The following is a 13670-nucleotide window of genomic DNA, read 5'->3' on the forward strand; positions in this document are numbered from 1 at the left end:
CTTCGGATCCAGCTTACTGTGTAGCTTATCACGTATGCAATGCATCCTAAAACTTTTAGGTGTGATAAATCTAGTTTTTGCCACTGTACTTCTCCTTTGGAGTCATACCATGCAATGCTGCTGTGGGAATCCTGTTCATAATGTAAACTGCACTAACAACTGCTTCAGCCCGATAATGATGAGGCGTTCTCTTCTTAGCCATTAATGCATGAGCAACTTTTGCAATGTGCTTGTTCTTCCTCTCAGCAACACCATTTTACTGCGGAGTATACTTACATGTAAATTGCCTCTGAATTCCATGCTTTTTGAGATATGCATTAAACTCATTAGAGAAATATTCTCTTCTCCATCTGATCTCAGACACTTAATCCGCAAACATGTTTATTTTTTAGCCACCATTCTGAAATTTTGAAAGTGAGTACACACTTTACTTTTCTCTTCCATGAAGTATACCCACACCTTCTTTGTGTGGTCATCAATAAAAGATACATAATAGCAACATCCTTCCATTGATGTCATCTCTTTGTTGATGCCATACATCTGAGTGTACTACATCAAGTGCCCTCTTGCTTACATTTTTGTCATACATTCTTTCTTCGCTTCCCAAATTGACATGCTTCACAAACCTTATTCATTCCATCCACTTTAAACTTTGACAAACCTATAACAATTTCAGAATTCTGCATGGACTTCAATCGCTGTCCATTTCCATGACCAATACATTTGTGCCAAATATCGATATCGACCACAACACTTGCACCTTGTGCAAATATAACAGCTTTAACCTCAAGCATGCTTACATCCAAAGTAAACATTCTACCTACTCTCTTGCCCTTTGCAACCAAATGACATTTGTTCTTGAAGTCCTCTACATAGCAGCCATCATGGTTGAAGCGTGTACCTGCAAACATGCTCAATTATCTGCCTAACAACTGCTTCTTGTGACATTTTGTAGAAAAATGATTTGATTTGCCACAATACTAGCAATCTCTCGAATTAGTTCGTGATTGTTATTTGTTCCAATTTCCATGGCGTCTTTGGCTTCCCTTGCCTTGAAACTGGCCTCTCACCTGTGTATGATCGCTACTGCTGCTGCGAATCATTGGACTGCTGTTGTCCATAATTCTGGTTTCCACGTCGTCCACCACCTTGGCCTCGACCACGACCTCTACCTCTACCTCTACCTAAATTGAAGTAGAAGGCCTGTTTTGATACATTCTTGCTTTGTGAAAAAGAGTTTGCACCTAGAGACTTTTCTTCTATGATCAGCATAGATACTTAAGTCTCGAAAGTTGAGAATATTCGCCCTGATTGCAATGGAGGTCTTGAATGGCTTGAACTCTTTGCTAAGCCCATTCAGATAGACGCTCACTAAATTATCATCTTCCATCGATACATTTATAGATGCAAGGGATTCAACAATGCCCTTGATCTTTAAAGCATACTTATTGATAGACATGCTTTTCTTCTCCACAATATGTAGCTCTTGTTTTAGCTACAGTTTCCTTGCCTTTGTGTTGGTATGAAAAATCTACACCAGGTTGTTCTACCATACAACTACTAGAGTATTGAAATCTTGCATGTATTCTATTAGTGTATGTGACACTGATTGAAAGCCAATACATAACTTTCCTTGCACCCTTGTTCTAGTCCTTGAATGCTTTTAGATGCTAGAGTGGTATTCTCTTTAAACAACTCTAGAGACTCCTCGTTGTCTTCTTCAACATAGTCCCAAAATCCTTTACCCATCAAGAAATTGATCATTCTAAACTTCCAAGCACAGATGCTATTCTTCTCCAGCTTCTCGCTGACAATGTTATTGAGTCTATCAAACATGTTTTTCTATAACAACAAAAAACTTACAAATATACAATTTTGTATGTAACATGTTAATCTTCTGTGTGACTGCTGCAATGGTACTTCTACACAACCTATAGGTCACCAGATGTGACCAAAGTACATGTATATACACCCACAATCGACAATACATGTGTACTTTATCTACACTCAAAATGCACTACTGCACTGTAATAACTAGTGTTCAAACAAAAAGAGTTCCAAATTGAAACTTCCCAAAAGTACTCAAAAATACCTTGCAGTGACTCAATGAAGACCGAAATGCACTCAAAATGCAATTCTACCTGCAAAACCCTAGTATAAAGTGCTGTGCACCATGCAAGCAACACCTCAACGCCTATGAAGACACTCCTCGATCAGAGATGTGTAGATCCTAGAGCTATCGAGGGGATGTCGTACCCAAACAAGAAGGGAAAAAGATGATGATGCTTTTATCCGTGTACCATTTCCTTTGCCTTTGTAGCTTTCTTTGCTTGCCGCTCAACTCTGATACGATGAAAAGATTATGGAAGAGAGAAGAGAGCTTGAGCTCTTGCAAGCGCACACACACTCACACAACAATGGAAAAGACACACACAAAGATGGAAGGCTAAAAATCTTCTTCTCTCTACTCAAAAGTGGTCTACAAAAGTGAAAACAAACACATAAGTACTAAAGTACTATGTACAAGTGGTCCATAATGTGAACATGCTAAGTAAGTGAGCTACCAAAATAAGTATGCTATAACTTGGCGGGTGAACTATGTAGAGGTAGCCCAGATGTAGAATCACTAGTGAAGATTTGTCATGTTAGCTACCAAATGCGCCAGTGATGTAAATGTGGAACAGTCACCCAAGCATGTCGTGAGTGTTAGCTCTGGTTGAGCTTGACATCTCAACAAGAGTTACACAACTAAACCATCATATCATCATGTGAGCTAATCGTGATGGTTCTCTAAGATTTGGAAGTGCCATATTAATGCATGAAGACCCAAACAACTAGAAGGCCTAACGGCATGCATACACAACAGGTAACAAGTTATATCACAGCAAGATATACTACCATGTGTCCACATTAAGATGTCATCATGCTGCATATTCATCATGTGAATGTCTAGAATGCATGACTGGAGAGAATGGATGTGATATACATGCCCTCAGCTTTCTACAGAGTATGAATGTTCAAAAAATGTTTGTCATGCTCCCTAATCATTGCACATCAACACACCACTGCATCTCGTCATTTTTATCTTGCTTGAGAGAAAAAAAGTGCTGGTTTGATTAAACATGTCAAGTGGCACATTATCCAACTCTTTAAAGAGCTACCACCTTATTGGACAACAATATTTACATCATATAAATTGACACATAATAGAATAGAACAATCACATATGACATTTAGCAACTCTACTTACAAAGGCCATGGATTAAAATGAGTCTACGCAGAGTTCACATTCTTATTCTTGCAAGGATGCATTTGTACCAACGCTGAGCTCCTTTAGAGTTGATGTTTCGCATGTATAGCAAGATAAGGAGCATAGATAGTGAGATTAAAATCTTCGAGGCATGCAATACATGAGAGATGGAGAAAGGAAAACACAACAAATTGATCACCAACACACTACCATGTCCAAATTGATTGTTGCTCCTTCCCGCAAGTCTTGACATTGGGTCCCACCAGCTCCTGATCAGAGACATACTCCAGCACCACAAAGCGGCATCCCCCCATGTAGTGGACATTACCTCCATGTATATTGTAGTAGAGGAGGATGACATCTGATGTGCAAGTTTGGTTTCACTGGACTCACTACCCACTGTACATGTAGGGCCAGTGTAGTACGCAGGCCTTTTTTCCTTTGGTATTTTTTGTTCCATGTTTATAACCTTTAATTTACACATGGAATTTCTTTATCACTTTTTGGTCTCATTATTCATAGACCCATTGGGTCTTTGGTAGACATTAATACAACTCTCTCTCTCTCTCTCTCTCACACACACACACACAAACACACAGTACAAAGAAGATGCTTAATTTACTAAAAACTTACGCCACTTTCGATTTTTGTGATACATAAGAGTACCTTGAAACGACCAACAGCATTACCACTCCAACAAATAAGGTGCAGGCAGTGGTGGCTGCTACAAACTGTAAGTGGATGGGATTTCCCGCAGGAACAGCCCATTGTAATCCAATGGAATCTAAGGATGTACTCTCTCTCCAAGAGAGAACTTTCCAAGAGATGTTCTTCCTGATTGTTTCAGAATCAGTAGTATTCGCAACTGATGTGTTGTCATCCTTGTGAAAACATTGGAATAAAACATAAGGAACACTGAAGTTCACTGCAACATGACCTTCAAAGCTAAGTGGCTGCAAAGAAACAAACTTTTGGTTAGAGTTCAGAAACTTTGGAGTCCAGAATTTCCTGTTTGAAGTCATTTGGTATTTTATTTGTTTGCATTGAAGATGCTCTCAGAATCTTCTTTTACAGAGTGTACACACTGCACTTTTTTGTTCTCATAGGTCATTTTGGCCTTCTTCACACGTTAATCTCTCTCTCTCTCTCTCTCTCTCTCACACACACACACACACACAACAGAAGCTGGAGTTCCCATCCACGACATGGCATGAGAGGTGATAGTTTTATATGAGGCTGTGACTCATAGGGTCCGGGCACCAGGAGGCCTCTCAGGGAACATCAGCAGTTCTATACATTGTTTTGGCTGTATATAGATGAGATCTCATCATTTGTGGTCAGGTTAGAGGGGACAGTGTTCACAGTTAGCTCAGACAAATTGTGTCCATTTTGCTATATGCAGATGACAGTCCTGATCTCTGATTCTGCAAAGGGGTTACAGAGACATCTTGATGCATCGCAAAGGTTTTGTGACGAGAAAGATCTCTCAGTCAATCTCGGCAAAACCAAGATCATGATCTTTAACACTTCCTACGGAGTGCGAGCTGGCCAGGCTTTCCTATATAGAAGAGCCCATATGGAGATTGTCTCATCCTATGTTTACCTAGGAAAAACCTTCACAGGCCTGATCTTTTCCATGAGACCCGCAACCCATGCCCACCTTGTCAGAGGATATGCAGTTCTAGCGCATTTGGAGAGACTGTTTCCTGGCCTACTTCCAGACCCCTCACACCAGATGTTGGCTCTTTGACACTTTAGTGCACCCTGCAGCTATGCACCGTCCTCCATCCTGGGACCAGATCTAGGCAAGGATGATTGGAAAGGGACTGCAAGACTGCAGGTGCTGATCCTTTCTTGAATGATCCAGAGCAAGCCATTAGTGCCACATGATATTATCTTGGCTGAGTATGCAGCATCTCCCCAGTTTCAGACTATCGCGCATCCCCCCTGGTCATAGATGCACCATTTCAGACTATTGCACATACATACACTGTGTCTACTTTGGATGCAGACCGCCTTCCACATTTGGCCCTAGAGTCCTCCATGCGACTTACTCGTCAAGAGGGACAGGGCAGGTCAGGGTACACACGGAGGGAAGGTGGCCTCACCTTCCCCCCTTTTGGATCTCTCCAGGCAAGAAATTAATTGTCTTATCTGTCTCTATCTGTAAAAACTTCCCACACGCCGCACATGGATGTCCCTCCCGGAGCTCCCTACGAATCTCCAGTTCTACAAGAAGCACTTCCTGCCAGTCTCCGAGGATGGATTCATTATGAGCCCCAGGTACCTTCACAGACATGTCACACGCCTTGCGGATTGCCATTGGCCAATTGAGAGTATTATCAAACCATCTACAGATTCAGTCTGGTAGACCAAAGGGCATTCCTTGGGAGGCACAGGTATGAAGGGTATGCACGACCAGGGAGGTAGAGACAAAGGAGCAATACATGTTCACATGTCCACCTTACTATGAGATACACGGGAGACTCAAAGTCACATGGCATGCAGATCGAGAATGGATTCACATCAGCTAGGGCATCTTTTAGGAGGAACAAATATCCAGAGATCTACTCTCAACATTAGAGACAGCCTCCCCTCAGCACACCGGAGGGATCACCGTAGACAGATCACAGCAGCTTTAGAGAGCCAGACGCCCCCATCCACACGGACCTCAGGTGCTATAATTACAATAGCTCCAGATTAGGGATGTCCTCCAGCAACATACGAGTATGTTTTTTCCCCCCCGGAAAATAGATCCATACCGGCAAGCCATTCTTGCCTGGACACTTGCCCCACAGAAGGGCACGAAGCAAGACGTGTAACTTGGTCAGAGAGAAGGGAGAGCACAAAAGGGCCTGCAGACCCGGGGGCACCACCTCCCGCGTATGCTTCCAGACTCTCTCTGTGAGGGAAGAAACCTGTGGCTGAAAGGAGATTTCTGAAGAAACCTGTGGCTATGGTCCAAGCCCGGGGGAAATCCGTCTCCATGGTACCATCTGGGCTTCTCAACCTCCGGACCCCATCTCTGCGATGGTGAGCACCTGCTGTCTCAAAGAAATCATGGGTGACCCTGCCCCCTGCTGCCCGAGTCCAAAAGGAGGCCTTGGCATGGTGGTCCTGAACTGTGCTCTGTAAAAGGGTGTTGATCTCCTAAAGTCCATAGTCGAGCGCAGTCCCTTCCTAGTCTAAAAATGAGGGACTCCCAAATCTCTTCAACTCTTCTGGCAATCTTAGGGTCCTGGACCAAGTTGTCAGGGATACGGACGCTCTGCTGACGCTCTGATCTCCAAGCATCCTCCAGGAGCAGTACAACTGGCGAATGATCTGACAACATGGTGCCTGCGAGAATACCAAACAAACCCCCTCTGCTGCAAGCCCACTCATCCATATAAATTCTGTCAATGTGCAAGAGGTTCAGTCCCTACATCCTCTGGCCTGATCTGGAGAAGCAAAGGCTTTCTGGCAATTGGCCAAACTCTAGTATGTGCCAAGGATCCTATCCGTGCAGGGAGAGGACCAGATCCTCCCATGCCTTGTACTCACTCCTAGTGATCGTATCCAAGCCTCCTCCCTACCTGTCCTCTGGGTCCTCCAGCATGTTAAAATCTCCACTAGTGCACCAATAATCAGCCTGAGGAAGAGCCTGTCTCACCTGGGCCTAGAACTCAGTCTGCCCCACCACCCTATTGAAGAAACCCACCCAGTCCTCCCCAACCCTGACTATAATCTACTGCACCCTCCTTGAACAATGATGCTTGAATCCAGCACCAATGGAAGCATCTGCTCACTGATCAAAATGCACACCCCTCCCTGGTTTCCTTCAGGGTCAAAGGCTGGGGACTAAAAGGTATGGTTGTGTCCAGGCAAAATTTTCCTGCATCTGCGGGTACGCCCTGCCAAAAGGTGATGTTCTTGCAAGAACAAAAGATCCCCGGGCCTCCTAAACAGGCTCCCTAAAGCTCCTCAAAAAGCACTCCTCTTCTGTGGTGGAAGTAGGGCCCCCCCATCCTGTGAACATTCCAAGAGATGATCCACATAACTAAGGATGGGGGGAAGTGGACATGCTCATGACACCCTCTCCATGGAGGGTCTTCGCGGTCAGTTTGGAGGGAGGATAATCACAGTCTACCGGGGCCGGATGCGGGCCAAGTGATCCTTTATCTTGTCATCCATAAAGCTCCATTCCACTCTGGCTCTGTGGTACGCCTGCTGTATGCTCCGTCCGTCGCAATAAAGGAAGTAGACGAAGGGCCTCAAGGGAACACTGACTGCCACATGGAGGAATGCATACAATATCATCTCCAAGGTCGGGGTGTCAATGTCTCCATCCTGACATCAGAGGCAGGAACCTGCTAACTCCATGCAAGCCAGGGCCCAAAAGTGGGTGACAATGTCGACTAAATTTGCGACAGATGGAGCATAGAGCAGGCGTGCCACAGAGCCAGAGCGGAGTGGAGCTTTATGGACGACAAGATGAAGGATCACTTGGCCCGTATCCGGCCCCGATAGACTGATTATCCCCCCGCCCAAAAGTGGGTGACGATGTCGACTAAATGGCTGTCTCCAAGGTTCTGAGCTAGGGAGATTGCTTGGGAGTGATGGCAGAGGAGGCACACTCTCAATCCCACTCCCTACTGGAGGCGATCAGGAGGAGGAAAAAAAGAGGACCACTGTTCCACTGACTCGTGTATGATGGAAGACCGTGGGTTTGGGGGGGGGTCGGGGTGGGATGGCGTTGGCTGCTCCGGAACCTTGAAGGACAAGCCAAGATCTGCAGGAATCTCCTAGGCAGCACACGGAGTTGCCAGATCGTCCATCTCCTCCTCGGGAACTAAATGCTCATAATCGTTGCCAGTGGGCACCGTTACCTCGGAGGGGCCCCACATGCAAGGGTAATCAGGCCAGCAGCGCTCCTAGGGCCCTCCACCTACTGAGCCTGGGAGGGAAGCTGGTCTACAGGGGTGGGTTGGACAGGAACCTCCGACTTGGCCTCCAGTCCTCAAACCATTGTCACAGGAAACGGCTGTTTCAGTCCCTAGAAACGTGTTTCTCCGTTTCGGGATCCCACCCATTTCCATGGCCGTTTCTCGTTTCCCAAGTGATATTGTCACAGGAAACGGCCGGTTCAACCCCTAAAAACTCGTTTCCCCGTTTCCATTCCTCGAATGTTTCCGTTCCCGTTCCCGTTCTCGTTTCTGGTGACCATGCCTCAAACCCCTGCTCTCGCCCCGCGCCTACTGATGCCTCAGCTAGGGGTCAGGTGGTTATGGCGTCCTCTGTGGGCCTATTGTCGTGTGGGCCTATTGCCGAGGGCAGGACCGAGCAAGGTGGCCTATCTGTCTACAAATGAAACACTGGCTTGGGAGACTAACGTGCTCTACCCACTCAAGAATCAAGATGCTTGAAGGCTCGAGAGTGCAATAAATTGCGGGAGATCCTCCGAGGACTCTGATGGGACACAATGCCTGTTGTCCTGGCCACAACACATGCGGCCGTCTCTGGGGAATCCAGAGCCTATATCTCAGGAGGGGAGGGGAATCTTCAGAGATTTGCATTGGCATCGAGGACTTATGCCTAGCTTCCAGCGCTCAGATCAACCGGAACAAGTCGTGTGGCTTCTCTATTGGATCCTCACCCACCCCGGCTTGGCGACCAATTGAGTCTTTTCAGTGGATCCCCAACGGCACCCCAGTCAGATATTTGGGATGTCGGGTGGGGATTGATATCTCGCAGAGCAGCAGCTTGCCCCTCTTCTTCCAGCACTTGGAAGAAGCTCCCTCACTGGAGCACTTCCCAGCTCTCCCTCTCGCTAGCCACATGGTGGTGGCCAACCAGGGTGCTCATGGCCACGATGTGGTACATTCATGTGGTAGTTTCACTCCGAGAGTCACTAGCCATGGAGGGAACCAACCTCCTCAGTTCCTATTTCTACTCTACCCCTTTGGAGGGTTCTGAGCACGTACATTTAGCCTATGGCTGTTTGATTTTTAACTAATAGAAGGATTTCTTTCTCAAGAAAAAAAATGCAGAAGATGTTCAAAGGATTTGCAATGACCCTTAAATGCATTAAAAACCTTTTCCGAGAAAGGGACCTCATAGTGAACACTTCCATGGTCATGGTCTTTAACGCAAGTATAAAAGAATTCCTTCACATTCATTACAGAGACAGTTGTTATTCTGAAGGCATATACTTACCACAGAGTGGCCTTTTCGCCACCAAAATTATCTACAGAATATGCATCACTTGCACACCTAGAGCAACAGTGCTTTCAGGCACACTTCCAACAGGTCCAGACTAAGACCCTTCTCTTTGACCCACTCATCATGAAATCAACCGTGTACATAGCAGGTACCTTAGAATGGCTAGTATGGTGAAATATCTAAAAGCCATCTTAGAAAGCTATGGTAGTATTAGGAGATCAGGCTCTAGAGAAATACACAGTGGCTTTTTTTAATAATGAGGATGACATGATGGGTAAGATCTTGAGTAAGGAAGCCAGGGAATTCTAAATCATGTGAAATGAGGACACTCCGTTCATGGATAAAAGACTATTTTCACCCAAGGTCCTAGCCAATTTATTGGATGAAACCCTTGACGGCTTCCCCCCTGTCTAGAAGACCCACACAACCATTCCCAGATTAGGATCCACGGAGACACAATTCTGCATGACCATTACATTTGATCATACATTGCCAAACCCTATGCATCAACATTTTTGGCTTTTGTGAGCAGCTTGGCACAAGAGTAAAGAACAGAGTCAAAGGTCAGACTGGTTTCAGGCAATTCTTCTTCATACTCGTTCATACATTTATTATGAGACCCAAGTTTGCTGCTTTGTAAAGCTTTGGAGAGAGCTGAAACTCCTATCAAACATGAATTGGGAAACAATGGCATTACACGGGCCTTTGACTGGTAGAGTCATAATGCTCAAGAGATGTCTGATGGATTATCTCAGGCACTGATACCATCTAGTACACAACATTCTCATGATTCTTACCTTGACCAACAAAAACCCTTCACAATGACCAATTGGGAACTGTGTTTGGTGTGTTTAGAATAAGGTTTGAGTGTTTGATACTTGAGGATAGGTGGCAATAAGAGACAACTCAATGTATGGATGGACACATGTCCTTTGAAGTTTGAGGTGCCATCGAGGTGTCACATTTAGAGTCTAGGCCATTAGCCTATATTTTAATGTACCTATATTTTCATTCAAAAATTTTACTTGTTTGTTATAATCTTGTTATCTCCTATTGGCATCATTTGATGTTGTGTTTTGATCTCCCTTAGACTTTATTATTTGGCAAAATGTATCAAATCATCAAAACAAGTCAGAGTTATGGCTCAAACTGAAATTAAGTTAGCTTAAGTGTAATACGTAAGCATATGCAGAGTGGGATTTGAAGTCCATCTTTCCTTTTATGAAAGAGAGCATTTTACAAGGTAAAAAAAGATGATGAAAAAAAATTGTTGATTTACCGGGTATCGAGCATGCAATGGTAGCAAAACTTTTGCTTGTAGCAGATTCTCTGAATCTGAAGTATTACCATCAATCCTTGTATGAAGTACCACCATAGATTCTGAAGAATGGAGAGCTGGCAGCTCAAGGTTGTGATCACCATATATCACGGCATGTAAATAAGCTGTAAATGGGAGGATAACATCAGCAAATGCACTCTCAAGTGTGTGTCAATTTGAAAAAGCAACCAAAAATAGTGGACACAATCCTCTAAAATAAGGCTCACATTATAAGTTCACTCTTCTCACTCCTTAATACAATCAATCCATTCAATAGCCTAATGTTAGCATTAGCATGACAGTTCCATGCATTCCCAACACAATATGAAAGACAGAGGAGGTCCCTTTTTAAATCCATCAAGCTTCCTTTAAATGTAGAATCTAGATCCTAATGGGGTGGGGCTTGTCGGAATGCTTAGTACTGTATGTAATCTGTGCACCATGCCCAAATGTAGGCTCTAACGAAAGGCTATGTGTTGAATCTAGCCCTCTGTTCTGAATGGGACTGCCATTTATTGTCATTACTGTAAGACAACATCTATGTGTTGCTCTTGGGTGTAATTACCATATGCTTTGTAATGCTCAAGTAAATTAAATCAGTGACCATATGTTTACTCATTTATATAAAAAACACTAAATTGCAGTGTGTACAGCACCACACTCACAATGACAAGATCATTTCATGCACAGAACAATGAGTCAAATTGTACAACAATTTAAATAGAGAAAGAAAAATAATTTACTGCTGAAAATGCGAGTACAAAAAAGGACAGCAATGCCTTTGCAGAGCTCCCAAGGCACAAGGGGGAGGGAAGGAGCCCTTTCATAGAGGAAAACCAGACTCATGGGTTCTGTAGCATTAGCACATGAATCGTTATGGTTAAGCTGCTGCCCAAAAAGGCCAACTAAGGCACCTTCACACAAATATCTAGTGTTTGTATAGACACCAATAGCCATGGTTCTGAATCCATGTACAACCCTACATGCACCTAATAGCTTGTGCCTAGCTCAACCACTCGGACACTGCTTGTCTTATCCCAGTCCATGCTGCTCCTATGCCTGCCAAGCTGTGTAGTTCCTCAGCTGGGCATATCCCACATTGGCATTGAGAGTTCAACAGTCCCAACACCTTAACATTTTGTCTCTCCCCAAAGACATTGTATATCGATCATCGTCCATTAGATCTTTTACTATCTATCATTGTCCTTTAGATCTTTAACCATGTCTCCATTCAAAGCTCAAACTAAGATCTTCTGGGCTGTTCAAACTAGCTTCTTCTCGTTAAAGGGCCTGACATATAGATCATGTAAGGATCCCTGTATCAAACTAATAAGGGTGGGCAATGTCTACCCAAAGATGAACTACCTCTGGGACTTGATGCCGAATCTAACATGGGCAATGTCTACCCAAAGATGAACTACCTCTGAGACTTGATGCCGAATCTTTTGTAAACGTCATTCCCTGCCAAGAGTGTGGCTGCACATCCCAAATGACCATATGAAAGTATGTGAATGTTTGGAAGATTACATCAACCCTTTACATTGAGACCCTAAATGCTAGATATCAATGTCCACCCTCACTCTATTTTATCAATGTGCACCCTCCCTCTATTTCGTATCGGTTTAGTTAGCTCAAATTTTGTAAGGCTCCTTTTATGAGGAGAAGCCATAGTTGAGCAACTTGACACACAGGCCTGGTTTAAGTACCACATGGTGGGTTGAGTGGTCGGATGGTATTGGTAGGTCTGGCACATTGTCAAATAGGCTATAGGTAGGTGTGCATTGTAGACATATACCATATGGGCAGTGATGTGTGTGAACACACTTAGTAGCTGGGACACTTTTTCCCTCACTAGGAGGTTTTTGCCCCCAGCATGCAAACACCCTCTTATTTCATATTATTGGGTGTACCTATCACATTGTACTTGCACTACTCACTATCAAATGCAATCACTATCGAGTTGTGTGCTTCTCTCTCTCTCTCTCTCTCTCTCTCTCTCTCACGCAATTGTGTACTTGCTGAACTGTGTGTGGGTGTGTGCTGTTGCTGCTGCAAACCCTAGCCCAACATTTGGTATCACAGCTTTGGTCGACATCCTGCTGCTGGTTGCCACTTCAGTTCCCCTCTGTGTGCAGCCATGAAGCCCTCGTGAACAGTCCCAAATTCCCACCGTCGCCTGCTTCAGCGTGTCGCTGCCCACCCCTATTCGCCATCGCCACTCTCTCACTCCTTAGCCTGTTCCTGCAGTTCTACCTTCTGTTTTTCTCAACCCGTCTTGCCAGCGGCACTAGTGCCCTGTAAACCTGTAACATGCAGCGGAAGTATTCGTATTGGAGGAAAACACTGAGGTATGAGGGCTGGAAACTGCAATCGCTCATTGGAGAAGTACTCTCCCCCTCCATCTGACCTTAGGCACTTTACATGTTTCCCTGTTTGCTTTTCAACCATAACTCTGAAATTCTGAAAATGAGTGAACACCTCACTCTTCTCCTTTATTAAGTATACCCACACTTTCCTTGTGTGGTCATCAATAAATGTCACATAATACCTGCAGCCTCCCATAGACATGGTCTTCGTAGGACCCCATACATCTGAATGCACATCTAGTGCATTTCTGCTCACATCTCTGTCACGTGGAAATACATGCTTTGTTTGCTTTCCAAATTGGAATGCTTCACATATTTTATGCATACCTTCTACTTTAAACTTTGGCAGCCCTGTCACAATTTCTTTAGTCTGCATAGACTTCATTCTCTGCACATTCACTATGCTCCTTGTGCTGAAGGCTCCAAGCATTGAATGCTCTATGCTGAATATGATGAATGAATGGCTGAATATGCTAGGGATCTATTTATATGGGCACAATGAGCCAGTCGGTTGGCTACAGAGCTGGCCGACCGC

The 13670-nt window shown here is 44.5% G+C and overlaps 1 protein-coding gene across 4 annotated transcripts in view; it reads right to left on the reverse strand.

Annotated features, from left to right (window-relative positions):
* Window positions 1-3867: 3867 nt before the first annotated feature.
* The window catches only part of LOC147606922 (uncharacterized), a 101409-nt gene continuing 91606 nt past the window's right edge, over window positions 3868-13670 (reverse strand). For 3 of the 4 annotated variants that reach the window (XM_086790981.1, XM_086790980.1, XM_086790979.1), the window contains 2 exons: window positions 10731-10894; window positions 3868-4203 (listed from right to left, as the gene is read on the reverse strand). In XM_086790981.1, the coding sequence (XP_086647107.1) occupies window positions 3880-4203; window positions 10731-10894 (488 nt within the window). In that variant the 3' untranslated portion in view covers window positions 3868-3879. The remainder of the gene's footprint in view (window positions 4204-10730; window positions 10895-13670) is intronic. The other variant, XM_086790982.1, reaches the window with a different exon arrangement.

The sequence above is a fragment of the Cibotium barometz genome, chromosome 56, assembly GCF_041138505.1.
Source record: "Cibotium barometz isolate CiBa-2024 chromosome 56, ASM4113850v1, whole genome shotgun sequence".
Taxonomy (NCBI): Eukaryota; Viridiplantae; Streptophyta; class Polypodiopsida; order Cyatheales; family Cibotiaceae; genus Cibotium; species Cibotium barometz.